Source organism: Lissotriton vulgaris, chromosome 12, assembly GCF_964263255.1.
Source record: "Lissotriton vulgaris chromosome 12, aLisVul1.2, whole genome shotgun sequence".
Taxonomy (NCBI): Eukaryota; Metazoa; Chordata; class Amphibia; order Caudata; family Salamandridae; genus Lissotriton; species Lissotriton vulgaris.
Window position 1 is genome coordinate 53,880,201 of NC_141700.1, and position 23,748 is coordinate 53,903,948.

The window sequence follows — 23,748 nt, forward strand, 5'->3', positions numbered from 1 at the left end:
ACCACACTGTATACCCCATGCCACCTGGAATTTAAATACAGTGGTAAGCGGGTTAAAGTTACCTCCTTTTGAACAATGTGCAAAGAATCTTTGAATCATCTTACTCATAGGATTGCTTTTTTGGAGCCGTCGCATATTTACCCAGGGTCAATGAAATACAGGCACTCATGTTAACACAACCTTCCAGACATCAGAATGAGGTTACCTTGAGGATACTTCCAAAACGTATAGTAAAGACTGTTATACCTTTCCATTTATATAACAATCAAATAACTCATTTGCCAGTGGTTTTCCACAATCAAACTTCTGCTTAATAAAGAGCATTATATAGTGTCAAATTGTCACAAATGATTAGTTTTATATGGAAAAAGCCTACATGCCTTATGTCAACAACTTTCTGTCATCATCCTTCACAAATATTGGGGATGTCCATAATCAAGACTACTATTGACAAATGTACACTACAAGCAGTTCAATTATGTTGCTCCTTGTCAGGGAAAATGTTCTAAATAAAGTTTACAACGCATAAACCTAATAAAAGCTAAACCTATATAGCAGACACTAATATTTATTTGGTATATAAGCACCTCTATGGTTGTCATTAGTAATGTTTTCTTGGATAACGTTTGAAGAGCTGCTACATGGTCTCTATGCACGCTCTTACCAAATACCACTGGGTACGTTTTCAGTCGCGATAGGATGGCAGTAGTAAGACCAACAGTTTTAAACATTTTGTTGCTACTACACACACTTCACACCAACTTACATAGGTGGAATATGGCTACATAAGCAATGAACGAAATGAGAATTTATAAAAAGGTTTTGCTGCAGAAGAAACAAGTTACTTACCTAAACAATAATTCTACATCTTGAGACTTTTCTAGATTCAAATGACACTCTCCTTTTCTCCACCCGCTGAAGGGGAGTGGTGAACATTAACAAATGAAGGTATAAAGAGTTACAATCTGTATAAAGAAATTAAGATGCAAATAAGTGCATGCCAAGGACAATTAATATCTTACATTCCACACATGGAATTGTGTGTCATCGTGGGCCTATGCTTAATGTCCTCATCATTCTTACTTATAAACAATCAACCGGTTCTCTGGCCCTAACCACTAGATGGTGGAGTAATGCACTGCACAGGACTCTGGAAGTCTTCAGCTATCAAAGTGTCATCACGGGTAACTAGTTTCCATTGCCTGATAGAATCCCCGGATCAGATTAGATTTGTGTCTGATAGTGACACAGGAAAAATCATATTCCTCCTTCATGAAATACAGGTACACTCCTCTCTTCTGGAGACAACAGGGCAGACCTTATTTCTACCTCCAGAGTCTGGGACATATTATGTTTGGCTATAAACAGATTATGTTGGCTAGAAGAAGGCTGATCTGAGGATGATTTAGCAACACTTAGCAACTGAATACGCTGCTGTTTCTGAATTCTTCCTCTCGTTTCCATCCAGAGAATGTATGCAGCCAGTCCATACTCTGATCCCATCCAGCTTGACGATCCGGACCCTCAGCCAATCATTGATGGGGAGGAAGGGCTGATCTGGGTCATTGGACCAGTGCTTGCTGTGGTCTTCATCATCTGCATTGTCATCGCAATCCTTCTCTATAAAAAGTAAGAGCTGCACCCTGATGGCGCGCAAGAGGCTCTTTGGGTCTGCTGAGGGCAGCTTAGGTACAATAAGTATCTGTGTGTGCATGTAAGGGCTACCCCGAAGTCAGTTTGAAGTGGTGAGCGGATTACAGCAGTGGGATGGAACTGGAATATGTTATGGACAGCATACAGATTACAAAGAGGGTATCTAGTTATGTTCGGCGCAGCCTTCTGGTACTAAATTTGGATGCATGTGGTTGTTTAGTGCGGTATGAGACCTGAATATTGTAAGATGTGTCTCGTATCTTTAGCCTATTACTCTACAGCAGACCTGTTCTTTTCTGTATTAAAGTTTTACCATCATTTCTAAGGATGACGCCCCCCCATCCGGTGACGTGCAGGTGCAAGCTTATTATAGTACAATATTCTGTCCTGGTTTATTTTTCTAACTGTAAAACTGCAGGCACCAAAGGGGCAAGTTAAAACAGGACAGGATGAATTTGATCAAGCGCAACATAAAACCTTTACTTCTAGCTGACTCTGGCTGTTTATGTTTTTGTTCTTCGCTTAGGCTTGAAGTAAAAAGCTTGCAAGCCTGTTTCACAGGGTGTATTAGCTGTCCTTTACAGATGAGGCCTGTCTTGACTCTATGCCTTGCAAGACGTGCCATAGTTTCTTGTTCCCCACTTGTTCAGTTTATCGACCGTCATTTATGCATGTTCTTCTTTCTTTTCTTTCCTGCTTCTGCTGGACAGCAAACCAGACAGGTAAGAACAGCCACAGTCTTGCTGTCACCTTGCCAGCGTCACTGTGTGAGAAGATGGTGACTTACTGTGTTCAAGAGTGGAGAAAGTGTGAGAGCTGGTATTAATCATGCTAGAAAGCTACATGTACTCCGTACAGGCAGTATCTAACTTTAGAGATGGGATTAGATATGTCTTGGGGGAAACATGAGGGGCAGGTGGCTGGTACATATTGGCCAGGAATGGGCCATCCCAGGTGGCAGTGGTAAAAATAGGTAGTAGAGATCGCATCGAGGGATCTAGCTTAATTTCCAGCAATGCATTCAGTGACGCTTGTCTTGCATAAGTAGCTTTATGTTGGAGTTCCTACTTATTGTCAAAAAGATCACTTTACAAGTTAAGTGTTTGATGCAGACATCTGTGGCGACCCGACCCGCTGGTGACAAGTTTGAATCCCACCATAGCCACCCAGGCCTTTCATACTTCAGCAGGTGGATAAATGTATGGCCAATATGTCTGGTATGGATAATACTCGATATTTACAGAAATGCCACAAACTGGTAAGAAGGCTCCGTAGCTTGCATCAGAGGCAGAAAGCATGCTGGCATGCCATGGCTGTTTTAGTTGTTGAGTTCCTCTGCAGACTAGAGCCTACTCTATCTTTGGCCATTTTCTGTGAGTTAGTTTAACTTAGCCATGGTTTTACTCTATGAAACAGACTGCTGTCCTCTGTAAAAACAAACGTAGATTTAGTCACGTCTGTCCTTTGTTTAAAAGACTATTCACGTTCCAGCCTTTGGTTGCACTCAGAGAGAAAGTCCACCTGCCAGCCATGGGTGCCTTGCGATAAAGACAACTGTTAGTCTAGGCTGCCGTCTGTGAGATGAAGCCTGGTTCTGTCCATGGAGGTCACATCTGGGACAGACCGTGCTCTTGTCCTAGTAGTCTCCTGTGAGCTGTTGCCTTGGAGATAAACGTTTGTCTAGTCATAGTTGCCACCAGTGATAGACTTTTGTCTATTCATGATTGTTCTCTGGAAGACAAACTGTAGCTTAGCCATCACTATTCCTGAAGAGAGAGTTTCTGGTTTAGTCATGGTGGCCCCTGGAAGCTAGAGTTGGGTCTAGCTGTCTTTGACAGCTGTGAGAGAGACCAAGTCATATACTTGGCTGCCTACTGGAAAACAATAATGGTGTAACTGTGGCTACCTTTTGAGAAAAATCACGGTCTAGGCACAGCTGTCCACTGCAAAATACACCTTTGGGATAGCAGAAAGCATTTGTTTCACATGCCACTGGTTTCTATACCTACCGTGATCTTGCAAAAGGGTCACACTGGTAAATTCCACCAATAGAATTTGTGAAAGCGTTTGACTCAAGTCAACACCAAATGTTTACAACCAGAACACAAACCTAAGTAGTCATTGTAGAACTAAAGGAAGTCTCTAGCTGATCTTCTACCATTCACTCAATGGGCCTGTGTAAGGATTCTGCATGCCCATTCTTTCCTTTTGTTTTTGATTTACTCTGGTGTCTAAAATCATAGTTTCTACTAGAATTGTGGTGTGTTTGAAGAATGTCAAATCACCCTGTCAATTAGGTACTCTATTAGGTAAGGTATAGATGTCACTTTCTCAACGAATTATCCCATGGCTAAAATGGTCTATTTATTTTTTGTGTCTCTTCTAAGCAAACGGAAAAATTCTGAGCCCAGGACGAAGTGTCTCCTGAACAACGCAGAGGTCACACCCCATCACCCAACCGACCCTGTTGAGATGAGACGCATCAACTTCCAGACACCAGGTAACCGTGGGCTTATGCTACCATGTGGTAAGGATGGAGTATATCAGAAGATCCTCATAGGTTTAATGTCGGCTGTGTCTCTCTTCCCCGCCTCCCTAATGGTTGCTGTCCAACTTCAAATCCCTCCCACTCTCTTTGACCACAATCTCTCTCTGTTGGTGTCATCGAGCCAGACTTTGACAAACCCAATGTAATGATCAGAAAGGATGTGTTCAAGATTTTGTAACCTAAACCTATTGGAGGTCCGCACTGGTGTGTTATTCCAGCATCTGTTGGCTGGGCTCATGAAATCAAGTGGATACACCTTGAAGCATCCAAAATAGATGACGTTTAAATGACTCAGGATGATGTTAATCATGAGCACAAAGTCCCACACTGTAATCGCCATATTTCGGTTCTATTTTTGTAATATCTGGAAAATAAATAAATATGGTCTGCAGCAGATACCTTTGCAATTTTCCACTTCACCATGGAGGCAGGTGAGATGTATTTGAATCCAGAACAGCTGCAAAACCCTGCTGTGGACCTACTGTAGATTCACATACAAAGAACTGATTATACAGCAGTACTTCCCTTGGAACGGTAGGTCGGATGCAGTAGCATGTTACGTCTAGGCAAGCTTATACATCCATACAAGAATGCTTTGTGAACGTACGAACAGATGACCTTGTAGCCACCACTGATGTGTCAGCCAAGGAAACATTTCCAATAAAAGCAATTGAAGTTGTTTCTTTCCCCAGATGACGTGTACTCCATTCGAACTGTCTTTTGTGCAAGAAAGGAACATAACTAAATAGCTTGAACAATTCATTCAGTGATCGTTAACATTGCCAATAGCTTTCCCAGCATCTGTAGCGCATGTGAGACGCAGCTTGCTGTGTTTGGTATACAAGTTTAATTTTTATCGCTATAATAGTATAAAGCCCTTCTGGCATCTACAATATCCAACACCTTTTCTGTACAGAGGTTATATGATTGAGAAAAACAGGCAATATACCACTGAAATGTATATGAAAAAGTGCAATAACATTTGGTATAAATCGGGGGGATGTATTTAATACTATCCTTTAATGATCTGCATACTTGTTAGTGGGCGTGCTTAACCCCTTGCCCGCGGCCGGAATTCCGCTCCTGTGCGGCACATTCCGATCGCGGGTGTGGCCATGACGGCTGGGAGCCGTCATCAGCACACGAGCACTGTGTGCCATGACGGCTCCCAGCCGTCATCAGCATGGAAGGGGTTAAACGTCAGGTCCTGGACATACTCTGTAAAGGTAAATGATGGCCACCAAGAAAAACACTTTAAATATTTGAAACTGTAAAGATGCTGAAGAGAGAGCCTCAAAAGGCAGTAACACTAACCACCTTAAGGCCATATTTAAATTTAATGGAAGTGGGGGAGGGTGGTGTGAAGAAGTGGGTGAATTTGCATCACATCCTCCAAGAAATAATGAATGACCAGATAGTTGAAGAGTGACTGCTGTTGCAAACTTTCATATATGCTTAGCAGATTCATGTACTCTAGCGGATGCATAACCCGCACCAGTACCCAGCAGATGCGCCATCTAATGCAGTACCACATAAACAGAAGTTGAGAAATGTGTTTGATAAAAGTTTGGTAACTCTCTTCCACTTGACAGCACAACAAGTCAATGGGTCTGGTTTGTGAGCCTTCCAAATAATGTTCATACATATTTGTCACAGGTTTAGTTGACGAATTAACCAGATCAGCCAAGTTCAGGTTCCTTGTGTTCTGGGTCTCTGACTTGACCTTGCTGTAAGGTTAGAGTGTCTGGTAACACAGTGGATTTTAGTATTAAACTACCAACATTTGAAGTAAATGTGGAAACTGTCGCAGACGCTCCCCCTGTCAGCTTTATAAGATCAGTCTCATTCTCGTTCTGTATTCATTTTCCACTTGTGGTATCTGTGGTGGTACTCACTGGAGCAATTATAATTTCGAAGAGCATTGGACTGACTAATCAGCCGTGTAATATGCTTCAAATTTGAGTGTGTAGCATATGTCTGTCGCAAAACAGGCTACTGTATCAGGACCCCATTAAGTAAATTAGCCGACTAATAGTTGCTGGTCCTGTTCTTACTTGTGATTTAACCAGGTCTGTCTGATCAGAGAGTGGCAGATAACACACAGAGATGGACCATGTTTTGCATTGCTCAGAGCCACATTTCCACCAATGCCCTTGCTATTTATTGAGGGGACGCCTCTGCCAGAAGAGTGGATAGCCCTCGGTGATAATTGAGCTGTTTTAAATTCCAGCAGATTGATCTTTTCCTATATGTCAATTGGTGACCACAGATCCTTGCTGCTTAGTTTTTCTGATTGCGTGCTCAGACTAAAAGATATTCTGCCTATCTCAAAAAAGGGAACCATTTTGAATAACTCCGATACATCAACTTCTCCTTTCAAAGTCATTATGTACGACCTGCATCTACAAATGTGCGATGTTCATGGCCAGTCACTGTACATTTTTCTGTGCATTGTCAATCCTTTTCATCTGGCATATTTTGGTGGATATGTATTTTGGTGCTTTAAGAAAATCTGTGTCAAGGTTTAGTTGATGCAAAAAAACTATATAACTTTCTATCTTTGTAAGAACAGCGCTTTCAGACTTGATGGCGGAAAATAGATTCTATAGATGTCAATTATATGGTGTGATTCAATAGGCTTACTTTCAACTGTTATCATGAATCTTTTGACTTTACACAGTTCACACCCAAAATAAGATTTAGCTAAATGTATTATCAAGTACAAAAATAAATTGGGGAATAATGCACCGCTTATGAATCTAGAATAGTGTTGAGCTTCAAAACTATTATTACAAGCAAGTTATTGTTTCCTTTTGAATTTAGGGTCAGCAAAGCTGAATACGTGCCAGATTTTCAGAATAATCACTTACTATGGCACAAAACAAAATTAATCTGAATTTGGGCGCATTATGAGCTTACTCTCAATGTCCTAGTTATAAATGGTCAAATGGCTATCGTTTCTGGACCCAATCGCAAGATACGGAATGAATGCCTAGCCTGTGTATCCAGAAGAGCTTCAAGATGCAAAATCAATGTTACAGGGAAGTAACTGGTTTCTTGGAATGGTTTCATAAGGCAATGTGTAATAGTTACCACACTGCAGAGAGTAACCACGACCAGCTTACTGTAAAATTGGGATAATACAATATTTGATAGGACTTTATCTAGGGCTGTGGATGGGTGAACCCAAACGAAGAGATATGTGACAAATACAAACCAAAATTTAATTTTGGTAGAGGAAGCAGCAGTCTCTTTGAGGAGAAGATTGAGGGATCTGTTCAGCACAATGAGGGGTGGAGAGAGATGGAATGTCAGAGTGACCCCTCAGCTTTAACAGTGAAGATCCATTGTCTTAGTTGCTGGAAGTCCAATGTCCAGAGTAGGTAGCATGGCAGTCAGCTTGAAGAGAAGAACAGAAAGGAGCAGGTCCCTATGGATCGTAAGAACAAGAGAAAGGTTGCTGTGGAAGAACACCGAGAGGGACCTGGAAATTAAAACAAAGAGTACGATGAAGGAAGAGCTACGAGCAGGAAGTAAAAGCACCTCTACGTTATATGGTCTGGGTGAATGATGCAAAAAGTTTCCTTATGGGCAATAAACAGACAGAAAAGTCAGAACGATTTTTCTTTGAAAACAAAGTGACCGGCCCTTCAACTTCACTAAAGTGCTTTATTGATTTTTCTCCTTTCATTGTTTTAAAAAGCACTTTGATTGTGCGTTGGCCTTGAGCGATCTTGCCTCCTTTGTGGTGCTGTGGCCGGCCCAAAGTGTGTCATGGCAAAGATAGTGGATTAATAAGGGACTATGTTTTTCAATCTCCACAAGGTCTTAATGCAATAAAGAACCCCAAGTGAAATATTGGAGGTTGGCCTCTATATTTTTTAAGCATCTTTAATTAGCGTGAGATCCAGTATACCACCTACTCTGTATAGAAGTATAGCATTAGTAAAAAGCTGTGTTAATGTTGTGATTCAGTGGAGTAGAGTGGGGCCTAGCAGAGGAATGTTCAGACTGTACCTAGAATGGCATCCTATACATCTCTCCTGGGCCCACCTTGTCTTGCTTCCTATCTCAGCACCCCTCTCGAAATACTTCCAAAAAGGATGACAAACATTTCTGTTCCTCCAAAATTTATGTTATTTTAATTTTTTTGTCTCATGACTATTTTTTGGTTGTGATAGCCGTTGTTGTATTTTTTATTTCTTTATTTTTTTTTACTGTTCTTTGCAGATTCTGGTCTCAGCAGCCCCCTCAGTGACCCTGAGTTTGGCTTGGAAAGTTAGTTCCAGTCTGTTTTTGTTCCTATTGGTTCATTTTCCTGCTTCTGTTTTTAATTATTTCACTTTATTTTTGTTGTCTTTGTTGAGCTTTTGCTCTATTATTATTCATCTTCTCTCTGTTTGTTTCTATGGGTATGTGATTCTGGTCTCGGTGTTTATCATCTCACTCCCTCTCAACGCCATCAATGTGTTTGTCATGGATCTGAACAGTTTTACAGTTTAGAAGAATTACAAAGGAGCTCTTAATCCAAAGGCAGGTCGATTTAGCCCCCAGCCCATCCACCGAAAGCCTTTGCTCTTGGAGGATGCCCCTCTGTCTTTTTCAGGGGGCACTTTTTATTTTTTTAGAGATGGGCTTTCACTAAGGTGTCCATTGGCTGGATGGAGCCATTAGCTGCCTGAAATAGAGGCCAAAGGCTAGTATGTAAAACGTTAATATCTGCTAAAGTTGCCCCCTTGCAATGTGTTTAAATGTAGCTCATTTAGCTGTGGTAAGGAACCAGTTCATATATGTTCTCGACACAATCTTAGCTTATTAAAAGTTCAATGTAAATATATGACGTGTGTACACATATGGCTGGGATACTGTTGATAGCAGATTGAAGATGCTCTGTTTGATTCCAGAGGTAGCAAATTCTCAAGTCTGGTTAAGAAACCCTGCTACTAGATGTCACATGATAATTTGCTATGCCCCCTAGCTCATTTTGCTCTTTGTTTTGGCAATATGGCACTGCCTTTTAGGTGGAGTTGTGGGAATCTGCCTAGTTTGCCTTTCCTTAGTCATGCAGGTTCTGTAGGTGGTGCAACACTAGCGAGGTTCTGAGTAACTTTATAATGAGGTGCATCCAGTCTCGGGGTCCATGGTGGACGCTCTGTCACTGCCCCTTCATATTTTAATTTTTCAAACACTTGTTTTAAAGTGTGCAGTAAAACTAAAGCCTTTACAGTTACTTGAAACAGGGAGACTATCCCAATGTGGAAATCTGCTGATAGTGCAGTATTACCTTGCAAGGCACCCTTTGCCAGGAACCAAAAATTACTACAAGTGGAGTCTAGATTCTGTGGCCCTTTACTTTAGTTTGTGCCGCTGCCCAACAACTTACCTGTGGGGACAGAGAGAGAAGAGCTTAAATTCTTTGAGGTTGAAGGCGCAGAATGTACTGTTGCCCCAAATGTATATGTTTAGCTTTATTCTGCATAAAAAGATATAGTATATGTATAGCCCTATCCAACTCCGAACCAAGAAAAGGTCAACAGTTGGCGAATTGCCAGATAAGTATGCGGACTTCACCTGCCTATGAGAATAACAGAGCAGAGTCCTTGTTTGGCAGTCTGTCTACCATTTTTATGTTTTGTTTTAATCCATAGAATCCCAAGTGTTAGGGGAATCATTGAGCAGAACATAGTCCAAGTCAGACGTAGGTATCATTTTGGCATGTTGTAGGAGGAACGGTGCGGGCTGGGGGCAGGGACCAAGTATTTAACGGCCCAGGTGTAGGGCAGGGGGCAAAAGCCAAAGCATGCTGTAAAACTGATGTCTTGCTTGCTTGCCATCTCTGTGCTACTTATTCTGGTGGGCTGACCATGAACCGCCATCACTGCTGCCACTGCTGCTGTCACTAGCACCGCTTGCCACAAGACTCCCATCGGGGCTCGAAATTTTAAATGGCTGCCCTTCTCCATTATCAAGCATCAAGCGGTTTCTCAGGACGCTGCCTCATCCACCTAACCTTGTTGTTTTATGATTACAGATAGAGCGCAGATCCGAAATTGCCACCAGCTGACAGGGCCCGCCCACTTAGTTGTTTGAATAGATCTGTGCCAAACGGTTGCCATAGTGATTTGTTGATGGCTTCTGCTCGGGTTTCTGGACATTACCTGGCTGTTGGGAAGGATATTCATTGCAAATTCTCACTAGCAAACCACTCATTGGGTGATACTATTTGACTGCTTATTGCAGAGGTTTTACTAAGGGCATCTGGAACTGTGTGGCACCAGTCTTGCTATGGATGAGGATTTATGGTCATTGCTGGGTTCCAAAGAAACCTCCTTGGAGATAACATATGTATTGTTAGGATGTCAACCTTGCTAGACGAGAGATTTAATTGTACATTACCTGCTGGCTGATCAATATTTGTAGGCATTTTGACAGACTTCTTTGTGGTGTCTTTGACACCTGTTTTTGGGTGCAAATCATCTTTCCTTGGAGGATGCGTTGAGCTTAAGCTTCTGTTTGCTTGGAAAGTAAAGCACGAGCCAGTTTCAAAAATAATAAGTATTATCATAGCTCATAGCTAAGAATTCGTCCGGAGGGGTTTCTTTGAAGACCTGTTGTTGGTCAAATTTGCTTAAGGAGGATTGGTGTTACTTTGAAGAATCCTTTGGAGAATGCGGACTAAGGTCAAACACATTTGGTACCATTCCATTGCTGCACTGGTTGCTCAGCCTCTTCGGGTGTTATTAATTGACTTTGTTTTAGACAGATGATTGATTGGGGTTGTTATTTGGAGACTAGAAGGATGATGGAAATCACGCTTTGTGTTTTGATGCTAGCAAGGTCTGTTTCTGGACTGAAAGCACTGGTTTTCAGAGGTTCTACTGCATTTTCTGATGCAAAAAACAGTACGTAAAGTGTTCACTGGATCCAGTTATCGTTCAATTTTCTCTTGCGACTAGTATTTACTGTATTTTCAACTACTTCTTGGCTGCATGCTCTATTGTTTTGATGTTTTCTTTGCAGAACTGTTGCCTTGAAGAGTTCTTCAGGACCTGATGTTTGGAAGAGGCAAAGCCCTTCTTATATGAATTCTACTGTTTTGGGACTATTTTCTAAAAGCATATTTGACTTAGAACATAGATTTTGCTTGTGTGTGTGTGATCCAGAGACATCGTTGGTATTCTCTTCTTTTGTGCAGGAGAATACTACTACCTGCTTCTTAGGGTATAGAAGTCAGTACTTTTATGGTTACACAGTAGTAGGCAACTTTGCAAATCTCCTAGTAGTTAAATATAAAGTTGTTTTAGATGTCTGGAGTTAAATGTTTGAAAGGTGTGTCTTGGGAGCTTTTGTAGGGTGATCGATCAAAGGTTTCTTTGTCAATGTGGTGGTGCCTGTTATGGCAGAATCTGTGAATAACCTATAAAGTAAAGTTTTTGATTATCCCTTGAAGGGCATGTGAGAGACTTATGGACCAGAGACCTGTTAGTGATAAAGAGGACTTTGAAAGTTTGTGGGTACGAGTCAGAAATATGTACTCAGAGAAATGTGCCTAGTTGTAAGATTCATACATCTATCCACTGCTTGTGAAGTTCTCTTTGAGGCCATTTTAGTATTTTCAGGAGTTTTTTTTAAATACGTTTTCTGCAAGGCATTCTTTTTTTAGCCTCATGTCCAATTCAGCACTCTGTGGTTCTTCATTTATGTATATTCACCAGCTGTGTTGTTGGGTACTTTCTTCTCGACACTCAGTAAATTACTTAACGTTGTCCATGTGAGGCAATGTTGTAGAATTTATTTGTACATTTTATCTCATGTTGTCATCACCGTTGGCACTCTGCTTCCATCCAGCTGCCATCAACCTCATTACCTAGCTCCCAGGGATTCTACCCAAAAACCTGAATATTTTCGAAATCAAGATTACCTTAAGAGTAACTTTATATCGTAAACCTATGTTTCTCACTACTATGCATCACAATAAACTTTTGACCTTCCTACTGGGTTAGGAGAAGTCACTGCAAGCCTAGCTTGTATTGGTCCTAGCTGTAATTTTCCAAGATGTATCTATACAAAATCAATAGTTTAAGAGATGCTACAGTTAATTTGCATCACCATTCTTAGTCATGCTCACCTAAAGTGTAGGAACTCTAGCTCAGAACAATTTTGAGTCTGTCAATTGAAGAGTTTGAAGCGCTTGATGTGTGATGTGTGAATGAGCGAATGTAAAGTCAGATATTTGGGAAGATGTGTGAGGCTATTAATCATGAATATGTGATACCCCATTTTTGGCACAAGACCAATGATGGTCATGTACACAAGACTCTGCAATTGTCCAAAAGACGTAACCCCAACGTTAAAGAATATAAGGCAGTTCCTGATGCTTCAGTGACACTTAGTCGAATGATTTGAAGCCCAAGACATGAGAAGTTGAATTCTGATTTAGTGACCATCCAAAGAATGATCAAGATGAGGTACACTAAGATAAGTCACATTCCAAAGAAGTGTATGACATTCTTTAAAAACATGTGCGTGCCATTCCACAGATTTTTCTTATTTTTTTTTAAAGAGTTTCATATAGTGCGAACTAGACCCGAGACATCGGGTATCAGAGACCTTTCATGAGCACCAGTTTTATTACAGATGGACACATTCATTTTTGTGAGGCACAGGGAGATGAAGTGATCTGCCCAGAATCAAAGGATGTGGAACGTCGTTGCTGAGACTCAAACCCGGTTCCCCAGCTTCGAGGTCGACGGCATCCTCTCCCTAAGTACGAACATACGAGATGTTAGCTGGGACTTGGTCACACTGTTTGAGGTCCATTAGGTTACATCTGAATACGCAAGTGTCACGTCGCTTAAGAATATGATGCTTAGTGGGTAGAAATGACAAGCATTCGATTGAAATGTATGATTCAGGTTACATATAAATAAGTGGCATTTCACTGTTTATGAGTGTTCAGTCTGCTGTCTCTTGGCTAGACTTTGCACTAAAGAAATACCACATACATACAAAGCCTCTCTTTTATGTCCCAATTAAACCTCATAAAAAATGCATCCGCTCTTAAAAAAGTAACTGAATGCACTGATGCCAGAACTGTTAATGTCCCCCCCCATGCTACTGCAAAGCCTTTTTCTTGGGCTAACAAAGTTATTTCAAAACATTACAAAAAAGACCCAAGCCAAGCATCCCAGTTTATTGTTAGCCTCCTTGGTTATTTTGATTACATCGCACCTGCATCAAAGACACTTCAGTGGATTATATATAGGGAAATAATGCCATTCAAGTCCATGTGCAGGATCAATAGATTCTTACACCACTTGAGGTTCTTAATTACGAGTACGCCTGGAAGAACTACTTCCAATTACGGGTCAACGGGAAATAACATTTTTGAAACTGCAGTGATTCCTGCATGTTTTTCTCCATTTCATGCAGATTTTAACCCTGGCATTTTGCCTGTTTTTAGAAAGAGAGTTGAAAGGGTGAAAAACTCCGAATGCAATGTTCCCACGTTACCTGTGATCCTGTTAGGACCTGCTACACCTGTTACTGGTCCAGTCGGGATCAATGGCCAACTGATACTAAGGGCCTAAATGTTCAAAGTTGTAATTTCTTAAACTCTTTTTCTCAATCTCTTTAACTCTTAACATTTGCCACGTTTTTGACGAGGTATGAAGATCTACTTTTTCAGGACGATCTACTGTTTTCGGGCTCACAGCAATTGAATCTCTCGCTGGGCATGCACTCTACCGGTCTACAAAATTACTCAAATGAGAATTTCTGATCATATGCCTACGCGGGCTAAGCATTCCAGATGTGCTATACAAAGACATTCTTTCGGTGCGCCCAAACCTTTAACACCAGTTTTATAATGTTGACTATTTAATCTACAAAAACAAACCCAGCTTACCAATTGTTTGCAACAGCATACTGACCAAGTACAAGCAACCATTGGATGTATCTGACTGATCAAACGGTGAAAAGTCACTTGTTTACATAATAGGGGCACATAAGGCTGTATGACACAGTGTATTAATGCTGTAATAAAGAAACATAAATGTGTTATTCCACTGGAGTTTCTGACGCTCCTAGTAAATATGTAAGCAAGAGCGTGCGTGCGTGTGTGTGTTTGTGCATATGTGTGAGGTTTTAGTTGAAACAACCATCCATGGAGCAGGAGAGGTTAATATGCGCAATTGAGTGTCAGTCTATAAGGAGTGCTTGGTTTATTAGGTAAGAATCAGTATTAGAAATGTAAAAAGCCAGTAACATAGGATGTTGTGGGTGGAATTCGAATACAGCAGAGAAAGTTATTTTAATGGGGAAAATAGTTTCTAGTGAAGCAAGGGTGTTAAAATCCAAAATCAAAAACGGTTTCAAATGTATTTAAAACAGGGATTCTAGTTCAAATTCCTCAATTTTTTTATAAGAATGCACAGAATGCTTCATAATATTAAGAGAGACGGCCATAGGAAACAAGCGTGCTGTAGCAATACATTTTTTGAGTAGCTAGAATTAGAGCTATCTTAATATTCTGCCTTCTACCATGGCCAGCCAAACACCTTGTGAAATAAACTGCCCTTCATCCAAGAACAATCACTAAGCACGGGGATGTATGTGCTAGACTGAAGTTATCTTCATAATAAGCAGGTACAAGGAGGAGGCTTTGTTGGGCATCAACCTTGAACAGAAAGTTAGGATCATATTACAGTAGGGTAGGACCACCTCCCACAAACTCCTTCAAAGCTGTGATTTAACATTAAAACCAAATGTGAAGGCATCCATCTGGTTCGGACATGCCTCACATTTGACATCTGAATAAGGGATGTCCTCTTGAGTTGAGTAAAGCACCAAGTAGCTCTAAAGTACAAGAAAAAGGAGAATCTCTTTTACTCTAGCACTGCCTTGAAAAGAGTGTCACTTGGCACCATTGTGGCCCACTATCTCTACTAGCTCCTATTCATTTCATCCATCCCGCCAACTCCATGTTGCTTTGTTTCCCTCTGGCAGTGCTTTGGTTTTGATTTGGGGCCAGATGGGGCTCTTTTGTGTTGGTGGTACCTGCGGAGTTCTCTGTCTGACCATAGGGGCCATTCTGGGGAAACCTCATTTGCCTTTTGATCTTGCAGGCTATCATTTCGAGCCCTGACGTCTGTGCTAACCTCTCTTTGCAATGCAGAGCTCACATTCCTGGACTTTCCTTTCTAGTGTGTGAGTTGTTTTAAGGCTTAACTAACATTGGAGCGGGGTTGTCAGCATGTACTTGCTTGTTTTCTCCACAGGTATGCTCAACCACCCACCTATCCCCATTTCAGAACTGGCGGAACACACAGAACATCTCAAAGCCAACGATAACCTGAAGCTGTCCCAGGAATATGAGGTAAGTTAGAGATATTCTGTGCCCTCATTTTTTATTTAGAGTATTTCCTATTGTTCCAATACCTTTTTTTTAATTTAATGGAATGCGTCTCCCACCTAAGGAACCTCTACTAACAGTACATGTACACGGTATTAAAAAATTGATTTTAGAAGTAAACAAGAGGAAAGTTGCACCATAGAAATGTAAGACTTTGCATGCATCTCCTGTCAGGACAGGTCAAGTTCCTTGCCTCCATCAGCAGGCTCCAGAACATGCAATCTCCAGAGTTGACTGTTGTAGGACGCTGGCTCTGTATATAACTGTTGAGCACTAAAGGAGTGATTTTGAGTTTGGCAGATTGTGTACTCCGCAACAAACTTAGAGAAGATCCTCATCCATCAAACCCTCGGTCGACGTGTTTTATTATGAGTTGGCCAGACTATTATTTTTGCAACAGCGACGCTCTCTCTTTCTTTGCTGTCGGATAGCTTAGTCAGACAGACTAACTGAGTACGGGCCATCAGAGTAAGGGCATCAGAAAGTCTGCCCTCACTCAAGCAGACTGTCTGTTTTTTTTTCTGTCATCACCAGGAAAAAGGCTAGCAGTCCCAGACAGAAAATACAAAGAAAAATACATACCTGAATCATTTCCCCGTCGTCTAGACAGGAGTCACCGGTATATAAAAAGCAATGCTTAGCAGTATAGCTAACTGAAAAAAGGCCTAGGCCCATTTCCCTTTTGCAACCCATAACCTTTGTTATGTAAAAAAGGACCAAACTTGTCCCTTAGCCAATCAGAGCTCCTCACCCTCTAGAACCCTCCTGAGTGAACCTTTTGCCCCTCAGATTTTCGGGCACTTGTGCTATAACACTCTTTGTGCCTAATCCGAGGTGAGCCTCTAAGGGGAGGAGGGTGTGCGTTTGTGAATCTATGAAAGCTTCCAATAATGGAGAACTACAGTTACAGGTAAGTAACTTGTTTTCGTACTCAAGTATTGGAGCATTCATAGATTCACATACCTGAATCATAATAGAGAGCATTAACACATAGCACATTTTGTTCTGTCACCTACTTCTCCCAAACAGTTAACACATGTCATTCTCTTGTAGCAGTAGCTGTATAAAAATATCTATATTGTTCTTACCAAAAGAGGGAGGGAGAGAAAACGAAGAGGATCCGATCTCCCCGTATATATATCTCATAAACAAAATAGAATCCACGATGAAGGTAGAAGTGATCCCTACTGTGGTGGGGAGCACTTAGTGTTTTTAAAATACCCCTCACACACCAAGAGGCCCCTTGGTGTCATGCTTCATCATAGGGGTCTTCGTTGTGGAATCCACCAATATCCACTGGTGGAGAATACGCCGGCCCTTAAGTGGGTGATGGTGGAGATGGCATTAGATAGTCATCCCATTCTCTGTGGGGCTCCCTTAGCTCCCCCTCTTCATGGTCCTCCTCATCCGTGGTAACTGGATCCTGGTGCTGTTGGACCTGAGGTGTTTGTGGAGTATAAGTCTACAAGGTCCCTGACCGACTGATCCCAATTGAACAAATTCTACATGTTAATACCCTTCTATGCCTAATAAATTGCACCAGGCCACTGTCAAAGCCATAGGTCTACAATTCACCGCTGTATGTATTTCTTTCTTACACCGTAAACATATCCTGTGATCTGTCTCCCATAACGCTACCAATGTTTAGAAGTCACATGAGTGAAGGAGGGCCTTATCTGGCTGCAGAACCAGCACAGATTCAATTTAAAGTGCTTTTTATAAGAGTGTATGGTACTGAAGCAAATGGAAAAACCCTAATAACAAGCCTATTGAGATCTTGTATATATGGTCTTTTATTATATGCAGAGGGAAGACTTCTGGAGATTCCTTTCAAGAAGTCCCAGAATAACTCAGCCAAACTAAAGAAGAAGAATCTCTTTTTTGTCTTGCCTGGTTCAAGTGCATCTTACACAGGCACTCAGTTTCTCTACTTTGCAACACTAAACCCAAATTAAGATTATGTTTTCCCTTTTATTTCTTAGTGAAAGTGCAATGGTCTAAATCCCTTTATATAAATAGATGTGAGTAGATAAAAAAGCCTGTTTGCTAAAGTTAGTTGCGTCCTTCCGTATTCTATTGGATTTTAATGGCACGTGTCACAGTTTTGATTCAGATTTTGCTTTTGAGGTCATTGAAGTTGGGGATAGTCCCAGTCTTGGAGACCCATGAAGATCTGATCCCACATGGATCGTAATTGTACTGCTTGATGTTTGTCTGGTTTCAAATATGTCATGTTTCTTCGGGTGAGAGTTGGAATGGTGCACCTTTAGTTTAGATGATCCACATGCTTGCCAAGTCCTTGCTTTCATCAAGGGTGAAACCAAGTGATTTGTCATTGTCACCATTTTGAGGGCAGTACCCCAGTGATATCTGTTAATGTAACAAGTATTGAATCTTTGTGGCCCCATGTGATAGAACTATTCTCAATAGCTGCATATCCGAAGAGATCACTATAGGGACCTGTACATATTGGGAAAATTAGCACAATAATACCAGGCCAGTGCCTCAGAAAAACCATAAGGGCCAAGGAAGAGTATGCTATGTGCTCAGCCTCACATTTGAGTAAAAAGTAAGCCACATGTTGTGCTGCCCCGTTATGTGACTAACTCACTAGCCAACCTGTACTAGCCACTGGATTTAGGGCCACAACTAGGCATGAGTCTGCCCTGTCCAGTGTTGAATCCCCCTTACTAGCTAGCCTGCCAATCTGACAACACTAACTTGTTAGATTTGTGTAATATCAAATGTTTACGTTTTTTTCGCTATCCCAGAATAAAAAAAATAGTACCCTTTTCTGTCACAGGAAACATTGCTCTGGCTTTCTGTTCCCTTTTTTCCTCATACCGATGGTGTTTGCCGTTTAAAGAGCGTGTCTATTCTTGTGTGCCATATGTGACTTCCAACTTTGGAATACAATTCAGAAACTGTTTAATATGCTGAATACAGAAGTCTGACATTCATTTGCATAATGCAATATCCCAAGTGCCCTGGCGCTGCTCCAGCATAACCTTCTCCGGTCGGGGAGCCAAAGCTAAACAAACAGCGTTAATGAAATGAGTGAGGGTGAGATTAGAGGGATCACGAACAAACAGATACAGTGCAGCAAATCCCCTACCAGAACCTAGGAAGGCTCTGTGAGAACTAAGACAGTGTGTGAGTGGGAGAATGGTATGGAGAGAGCAGTAAATGGCACAACTGAGAGAATGGACAGAGTTCCAGATTGTATAGCCCTGGTGATGGAGTTCAGGGATAGAGTGTGATAGACTTAGGTGCAGAACTAGAAGAGGTATTGGCCGCGGATACTGGGTCAAGCGCCGGTGGACACAATGCAGAGAGCTGGGGCTGAGTTCTTCGTGATTAGCTCCTGGTGCCAAGACGCCGGAGCAAAGTTCAAGGCTGCTTGAAGTTGGATGTAGGTACAGTAGTTTAAGACACACTGGTGCACATGGTAAAGAATGCAGTGACCCTGCAAGACTACTGACTGACTACAGATTCCTGTTGAGAGCTTAAGTACTCTAACCAGTCATCAGGTGCTGACAGAAGTTACCAGTAAAGTATGGATACGACATAAGAGTTTAGGTTAGCCCTGTATGAGAGCAAGGGACAAGTTGAAAGATTGCAGCGATTAAGTATAGAGTATGGTGACGGGTACAAGAATGTCAGACATGGGTCAGATGCACTGAGGGAGAGCATAAGGGTACCTGAGCGGAGTGCTAGATGGCACGAACAAGGGGTCAACTGAGAGTACAAGAATGAAAGAGCTAAACTCACATTACAGAGATTGTTTCAAAGTACCAGTGTCGTTTGTACTGGCACATATTCTGATTGATCCGGGTCCTCTTGTCAGTTTTGGGATCTTCTTAATCTAGGTATTATGCGTTAGGTTGTCACTGTGAAGGGATGGAAGCAACACTGTTAGAAATGGAGATACTGAGTGTCCCTGGCGCCTTCCAGACCTTGTTTAAAAAATGTGTAAAGTGTGACTAAGGCTCTGGCTCAAAAGTGCCACAAACCAGAGCGTAGGAGTGACAAGTATTTTCCCCTTTATACAAGGCAGTGAAAAAGATGGAGAAAATGTTGGTGTTTCGTATTATAAATAACATTGTGGAGCAGACTATTTCTAAGTGTTTACAGTTATGGCAAATGAGGAAAATTGCAGTGCTTTATTGACCACTGAGAGTCTTATGAAGAGGTCAAAATCCTCTTTAATGACAAAGATAGGTCCCCTAGGGGCGCAGATATGAGTAAGAGGTTTCAACGGAGATTGAAAGGTTCCCCATCGTCTTGCAAGAGCGAGGTTTCATCCTAATAATAAGTGAAAGGCCTACATCTTCTTACATGATCTAAATGTTTCACACCCTTTTCCAAGAGTGTGAGGTTTCCATTCACTTCCATGATTATTAAAGTTTCCTATCCTCTTCTGTAAGGGGTCTTCCTCTTCCCCCATGAGACTTCCATTGTCCTCTGCATTAATGAGCGCTCTCCATTCTCTTCCGTGTGAGGTCTCACCCTCTTATAAATGATCATAAGATCCCCAACCTTTTATGTGAGATCCTGTTGTGCGAGTGAGAGGTCTCGTCATCTCACAAAAAAATGAGATTTCTATCTTCATACATGAGTGAAAAGATTCCCTCCTCTTACGGGTTACCATCCTCTTACATCGCTGTGAAATGTTCTTACATGACAGCTAACGATCTTGATCCTTTTACATGAAAATGAGAGATTTAACATCCACGCACATGAACCATAGACCTCTATATTTATGTGAGAGTAAAAATGTCCCAATTCTACCTATATGTAAATTAGAAAGGTGTATATTGTTCCCTTACATACAGGCAAGAGCCTCTAGTGCTCTGCATGAGAGTGGCTCTCCATCAACTTACATGATTGACAGGTCCTTTTTGGCTTATGTGAGAGCGAGAGCTCTACAATTTACTTACGCAAGACTTAATCCCTACCATACGGAGAGTAAATTAACTATAAATTATCCCTAACAACCAAGTAAACAGTGATATGCCCGTCAGAGGAAGTGTAAGATAGCCACCCAGATTTCACAAGAAGTCGCAAATATGAGTAGAATATAGCATGCAAAATGTTCCAAACCATAAAGCTCTTGGAATCAAATTACAGAATCAATATAGGGAAACCCTCTATCTTACAATGGATCTTTCAGTATAATAAAATTTAAAAAAAGCAGTTCATCAGCTGGAGTTTAACTATATTACTTTGTTTGGGGGTGAAGAAATTATTCGAAGTCACGATGGATTTAGTCAAACTAAAAACGTTTGTTCAAAAAATGATCCAAATGTATTAAATTAATACATAAGGGAATTCAATCCAAACATTGATAAATGTTGTTCATTCCCACATGTGAGTACAGTGGTAACTGATAGAGGATCTACAATTGATGATGTGTTAAAGGAATCTCTAAGAATGTGAAATAAGGGAAAACATGCTTTTTAATAAGAGGCAATAACACTCCTGAAGAAAGTTGCATGTGGGGATTCTGGTAAAAGACATCCAACACTGGGTGCAATCTCTCTAGAGACACAAAATCCTAAGATGTTCATAATGAAAATACAGCTCCAGTGTGAGAGGCATCATAAAATATCAATGATTGTTTTTATTTTTGCATCCATGTTTTACTTCAAAAAAGCCTGCCATCACCTGTTTTGAGGCAATAGCTGTTTATTCAAGGCTGCAGGTTTTAAATGAGCCATTGAACTTTTACACAGTATTGCACCACGGCTAATGATCCCGAAGAGTGGCACTATACTTAGCGATGACAAAACACATTAAGTTTGGCCACCTCCAAACAAACTAATAATTTAAAAAGTAAGATTTATTTGCACATAGTCCAATTACATCTTCTTCATAAAGTATGACATACATGCTTCTAACGACATTATGAGAGGGAACTACTGATCACTTGTCAGCCTACATATGACCAGTCAATGCAGAAATGAGCAAGAAGCAAATTCCTATCAGTCCATTTACTAAGTCTAATTAGTTTTGGATTTTTCCTTTTCCTTTCAGTCCATTGATCCCGGGCAGCAGTTCACATGGGAGCACTCGAACCTGGAGGTAAACAAGCCCAAGAACCGGTATGCCAATGTAATCGCCTACGACCACTCGCGAGTCATTCTACTGCCAATCGAAGGTAACTCCCTATGACTATTCATGAGCACAGTCCATTTCTATAATACATACTCCCTGCTGGAACTGTCTTTTTTGTAGTGACTGTCTTTTTTAACTTTGCTTTAAGTAACACTCAAAATGACATTTTTTAATACTTGAACGCGTTCAGGAAATTGTAATTAGGGCTATGGATTCCATAGACAAATAACTTCTTATTAATGATGACTAAAATAGCCATTTGCCCTTTTTAATTATATGGCTAAAGAGAATCAGCTATTGGCAGGTCGAATATTTAAGCTTGACCTACACAAATGTCATTTGTATAGCGCTAATGGAGTGCTGTGTGGCGAATCTTGTATCTGCTTGTTTGGTTGCTTTCCAAGTAGCCAATGTTGAGTGGATAGTGCTATGCAACCTGTTGCTCAGGTCTGTAGTGCTGTGAGTTGTACCACGGTTAAGATACTTGAGGGATTGGTGGTTATCGATGTAACATGGATAATATTTTTACCTTGGGTTTGTTGTGATAATTATATAGTGAATTCTGATTCTATGTACTCCATTCCAAATGAAAGTGCATCTTGAGAAAATTATACTAATTTGGATGACAAAAGTGATGTTTTGCTAAGAGAACTTATTCTCGATTCATATGGTTTGCATTATTCTGCCATCTACTTCTTGGTTGGAACATATTCTTTTAAATCAAACACAATTTCTATTTATAGTTATTTAGAAATAGTCAAAGCCTCAAGTAAAACCTTAGTTTAAATGCAAACATTATGTTTGTAGCATGTGTTGCTGTAGATACACATGCTTAGCATACTCCTGCCATCTAGTGTTGGGCTCAGACGTTTGCAAATTGTTTTTCTCCCAAAAAGACTGCAGCGTGACGTAGTATGATTTTACTCCTCCTCTTGTTGCACATCCCGCATGGGCACCAACTCCATGTCAGATAGTTTTTAACCACCGTTTGGTTCGGACATGCACCAAGTAGGATCCAAGGTCATCTTCTTCCGACCATGTTTTTCGCTCGGTCCATTTAGCTACTTTTCCACCACACTGCAATGGGTTTCAATGAGCTACAGATAGTCTATGTACCGACACGTCCACCCTTCGGCTACACAAAGATTTCTGTCGACGCCATGCGGCATCTAGGGCCTACTCTCCTTCAGGGGCCATATACAGTTTCCAATTCTACATTGCCTGACTATGCTGCATGGGTGATGGAACAGGCACCATTTCAGAACTGTTGTCTCAGCCACTCCAAATATCCTTAGGTAGACCACTAAGAGGTGTGTAATCTCAGATTATTTCCAACCATGATGCTGCTTCCTGCCCATTGTGCCTTGCCTTCTAGTATCGAAAAGAACATAAGAAGATGCGGAGGCAGGACCAGGGGTGGCTCTAGGCTCATGGCGGCCCTGGGCAGGGAGTGTAGGTAGGAGGCCCCGGTAGAGGGGGTCCGGGCGGGGCAGAGCGCAGAGGCCAGTGAAGGGTGGGTGTTTGGAAGTGGAACAGAGCCGGAGGCCGCCAAATCCCTGCCAGGGGCCGCCACGCAAATATGTATCCATCCTCAGAGGATTAACATATTAAGGAAATATATTGGTGTGGTGGCCCCTGGGGTTTGGTGGCCCTGTGCAGGTGCACAGCTTGCACATGTTTAAGGCCGCCCCTGGCAGGGCATCTCCGGCATGCCAGACATCTTTGGGTAAGAAGAACCCCTGGGTACCCAATAACATGAGGATGCTGGAACATCTAGACTCCCAGAGCACAACTGTCGCGCAAGTCCAGAGACCTTGTCGTCCAGCGAATCTGATAACCAGTGCATGGAGGACACTGACCCGGTGCTGAAGGCTGGCTCTTGCATGAAGACCACACCCACAGTTGTGTGTATTCCTTCACCCGTAGAGATTTTTAGCTCCAAGGTGAGGTCCCGTAAAAATATTTTTTGAAAACACGGAGGCAAAGCACCACTCCTGTGGGAGTCAAGACCTGATGA

General features: G+C 41.5%; 1 protein-coding gene across 8 annotated transcripts in view; it reads left to right on the top strand.

Moving 5' to 3' along the window:
* PTPRS (protein tyrosine phosphatase receptor type S) overlaps positions 1-23,748 on the top strand; it is a 521,512-nt gene that overhangs the window by 464,764 nt on the left and 33,000 nt on the right. For 4 of the 8 annotated variants that reach the window (XM_086947045.1, XM_086947044.1, XM_086947046.1 and 1 more), the window contains 5 exons: positions 1,469-1,629; positions 4,041-4,153; positions 8,432-8,479; positions 15,481-15,578; positions 21,651-21,774. In XM_086947045.1, the coding sequence (XP_086803171.1) occupies positions 1,469-1,629; positions 4,041-4,153; positions 8,432-8,479; positions 15,481-15,578; positions 21,651-21,774 (544 nt within the window). The remainder of the gene's footprint in view (positions 1-1,468; positions 1,630-4,040; positions 4,154-8,431; positions 8,480-15,480; positions 15,579-21,650; positions 21,775-23,748) is intronic. The other 4 variants (XM_086947049.1, XM_086947048.1, XM_086947051.1 and 1 more) reach the window with 2 other exon arrangements.